This window comes from Pistacia vera, unplaced genomic scaffold, assembly GCF_008641045.1.
Source record: "Pistacia vera cultivar Batoury unplaced genomic scaffold, PisVer_v2 Contig36, whole genome shotgun sequence".
Taxonomy (NCBI): Eukaryota; Viridiplantae; Streptophyta; class Magnoliopsida; order Sapindales; family Anacardiaceae; genus Pistacia; species Pistacia vera.
This window is the reverse complement of record NW_022196179.1, coordinates 1-3,982: the sequence shown is the minus strand read 5'-3', so window position 1 is coordinate 3,982 and position 3,982 is coordinate 1. Positions and strand designations below refer to the sequence as shown.

The window sequence follows — 3,982 nt, the reverse complement described above, 5'->3', positions numbered from 1 at the left end:
GATTTTTTTAAGTGGTTAACCTGTTTTTCGGTAAACCAAAAAATCGGTTTTCCCCCCAAACCGATTCGGTTCAGAAAATTGGTTAACCGCTTTCGAACACTCTTACTCACAGAGGCGTGCAAGGTCGGGTCTAAACTCACCATTGCCGCAAATAAACAAACCAACTTGGTTTTTTAAAATATGATAAAATGAGTTTGAGTAGAACTCATTCTTAAAAGTTAACTTAAGAGAGGAGGGAGTTTGACCACTTAAATACATCATAACAGCCAATTAACTTGGGATGTAGAACAAATTTAACTTCAATAAATTTGACATGATTTAGATTCACCATATATATTGCCTCTCCTTGTCCTTGGAGATCAAGAGGATGTGTCCTCGAATAATTGAAGCTTTAATAAGCAAGTTGTTTTGCGTTCTGTAATGGAAAGCCGTGCTATTGACAATTGCTAATTGCCCATGGGCCATGATATGTTTTGCGCTCTATGGAGAATGGGGTGAAGCCAAAATTCCTTTCATTGATCCAGATGGCCCGAAAATAGGTTCTCAATTCCTATGGTCCAGCTACATTCAAGACATTTCAAGTACCACTTCAATAGAGNAAATGACCTTCTGTCTTCAAAATCTCCACCGTGGTACGCCCACCCAGATGTCTCCGTAGATATTCGGCTACTGATATGGGGACCGAGACATCCTTGGCGGTCTGAATTATGCAACACGGCACCTTCACTAGGCCAAGGAAGCCCCTAAGATCACAGTTAAATACGGTTCTGCAAACAAATAACGATATGTCTGGCCTCATATTGAATAGGGTCCGGCTAAATTCTCTAACAGCTGCTGGCACGTCTGCCCCCACTGCTAGCGGTGCAAACCCATAAACCCATGCCTCATAATTCCTTTCCATTGCCGTAAACAATTTCTCAATTTCACCTTGCTCAAATCCCCCATGATAATCGTTGTCATTCAAAAATCTGAACGTGTATATTTAAAGTTTTGATTCAGATTCGGAGAAATAAAAGAAACCCAAGTCAAACTAGATAAAAAATTGACTTTCTAAATGATTTACCTTGGAGAAGCGCCGACAAGAATGAGCTTAGTGAAGAGCTCGGGGCGGCGAATAGACGCTAAGATTCCAATCATAGCGGAAACAGAGTGACCAACATAGGCGCAGCGATCAACACCAAGGGCTTCGAGAATGTTAAGCAAGTCATCAACATAAGCATCAAGAGTTGTGTACCTACTAAAGTCAAAATAATCAGGATTTACACTACCGGCACAAACAAGGTCATAGAGAATTACACGATAATGGGTGAAATATGGAAGAATGCGTTGCCAGGCGGATTGGTCAGTCCCAAATCCATGGGCAAGTACCAGAAATTTTTCTCCGGAACCTACAACACGAACATGGAGAGCTTCTAAGAGGATGTTGCCCATGAATTTTGGCGATTGGGAAACCTTGATTAGAAAGGTTGCTGAGAATGGTTTGTTAGATAAGGTACTGTTTATAATTGTAATAACTAATATATTATAGGTAGGTGAGGAAAGGCGTGGAGGTTTGTGGATTGGTTATATAAGTCGTAGTATGTTTGGCACTGCTATTTATACCATTTTAGATACCAGCGTATCTTACGACACCTACATTCTGATTGGACAGTGTAAATGCCACAATGTATTATCTGCTTACTCTAGCCACTCTTCTTTAGCCTGTCGGCTAATTTTCTTTCTAGTTTGCGTTAAGAAAATAAGACCAAATAATCGAAGGTCAGAATTTATGGCCTTAACCATAATTTCGATCTATCGTCATGTTGATTGATGTCACATAAATCGACTATCATACTTTTCTACATATATAAACTCCATAATAAATCTTCTGAAACTATCTCTGAGGTTTAATAACCCTGATCAACAGAACTACTCATATCTGCCCATACTTTAAAGTTTGAACTGAACCGCAGTAGCTATTGAAGTGGGCTCGTGGTTGTGGAAACTCAGATATATTGTTGCACACTATTCCCATGTGTCAACATTCCTCGGTGCTCTTTAGTTTAATTTGTATACGATCTCAAATCGGAAGTGCAAAAAATTTGTAATTTCCAACTTAACTTTGGCTTGTTCTCAGCAAATTCCAAATTTCAGCCACACTTTTTCTCTCTAATTAAGTCCGAAAATAAGAAATGATAGGATAGCATGCACTCCTCTTGTATTCCCACTTTCCTTCTCACTAAACAAATAAAAGATAAAAGGAAAAAATGATCACCACTTATGTTGTCCACCCCCATATACCGACAGAAAAGTATAAATTTTTTTCTAAACTTTCCGACTAATTTAAAGTTCACAGCCTTAAAAGTAATAAAGTGTAGAGTAATGTCACATGTACAAATTATTCTCTACAAACTAACGTAGAAACCCTATATATTTGATACATATCTCCTCAAATTTGTTAAGTTTATTCCTCATTTAAAATTATCCAATCACATTAAAACACATCAGTTTGTATGAAAGAGAAAGATACTGTGTATATATATAGTATTACACTAGTGACATCCCATTGAATTTGTCAATTTTGTTCCTTATCTTCTCAATATTCTTTCAAAAACTTTGAATAGTGACACTACGATTTTAACTAAAATTTGATGAGATGTCAGTCAGTGCTGCCAGTACCACAGATCGGTGATAGCTACCGTTATAAATTTTGATAGCAGAAAATGCCTGAAACAAACTAAAGTGGTGGGAAAAAAGAAAAAAAAAATGGAAGCTTTTCCCTCTCCGGTAGTCTAACTCAAGAGGATGAGAAATAATTTTCTCCTTCAGTAGTTCTAAAAAAGGTATAGTTTTGGTGTCTATTCACTAGTTTTTTATTTAAACGTAACACAAAGTTTATTTGCTGTTAAACTGATGTAAGATTATACAGCACATGCAACAGTGGAGCGGTGACGTTACTGATGATGAAACATTGGAGCATGCAAGGCAGCTATTAAAAGTCAAGTAGGATAAGAGACAACATGCACAGCCGCATTTGGCCAAGCATCTGAGATTTTGAGTATCTAGTCTAGGTATGCATACAGATTGAAGTGAGTGATTAGTGTCCCACTTGGATAAGCATTGTAGTGAAGGCTATAGCTATACGCTGGTGTGAGTGTATGTTTCTCTCAGAATCACCTTCACGAGTTATATCAGATATAGAAGAACAGTAGGGTCACTGGGTCATCACAATATTGGAATCTGATTCAATGGAGGTAGCCTTCACTTAAAAAAATTATACTGGTTACATTGGATATGGTCCATCTTCTTCTCGTTGCCGCATCCAGCTTATTGGCCAGATAATTGACTTCTCCACTCTTCTCCTCTCTCTCACAAATTTCTTCTGCAACTACTTTTCCAAAGATAAAGCAAAAGCTACCAGAAGCATACTCATCTTACATTACTCTGTGATCTTATCCAGTTACCTTTACTGTGACTAATCAGTATCTAATAAAGTGCCGTCATTAATTAATACTTTACATTTCAATATTTTTTCCAACTGTGTTACCTCTTTCCACAAAAAGTTTAGTTTATTATTACAACCAACAAGCAATCGATTATGAGAAATAAAATCAAGCGTAGAAGTCTTAAAGTTACGCGTGGCTCAAACAATCACTAACTCATAACAGTAGCTTCATTGCGTCATATAATTAATGATGGAACCTTTGTTTGTAAATCTTATCTTCTCTAAAGTCAAAACTTCCTCTATAAATCAAATGACACGAGCATGCAAAACGTATTAATTAGTGTTTGCCCTTTGTTTATCTGTACTGTAATCTACACTGCTTTAAATATGCTTTCACCTGTATATAATATGTGATTTAGTTGATGAGAGAATTTAAGAACAGATCCTTTAGATGGGACCATGGGCTTGTGCTGCAACGACTACGAGGAGAAGGGGAAGACAAGGTAAGCATCAAACAAAAACCTCGTCAACCCAATTACTTCATTTGGTTTGAGTGTT

General features: G+C 37.3%; 1 protein-coding gene across 1 annotated transcript; it reads right to left on the bottom strand.

Moving 5' to 3' along the window:
* Nucleotides 1–589: 589 nt before the first annotated feature.
* LOC116139903 (strigolactone esterase D14-like) lies at nucleotides 590–1,755 on the bottom strand. The gene is made up of 2 exons (XM_031425536.1): nucleotides 1,064–1,755; nucleotides 590–968 (listed from the first exon to the last, which is right to left on the bottom strand). Exons 1-2 carry the CDS (start codon nucleotides 1,429–1,431, stop codon nucleotides 590–592), a joined length of 747 nt encoding a protein of 248 aa, XP_031281396.1. The 5' UTR covers nucleotides 1,432–1,755.
* Nucleotides 1,756–3,982: the final 2,227 nt, after the last annotated feature.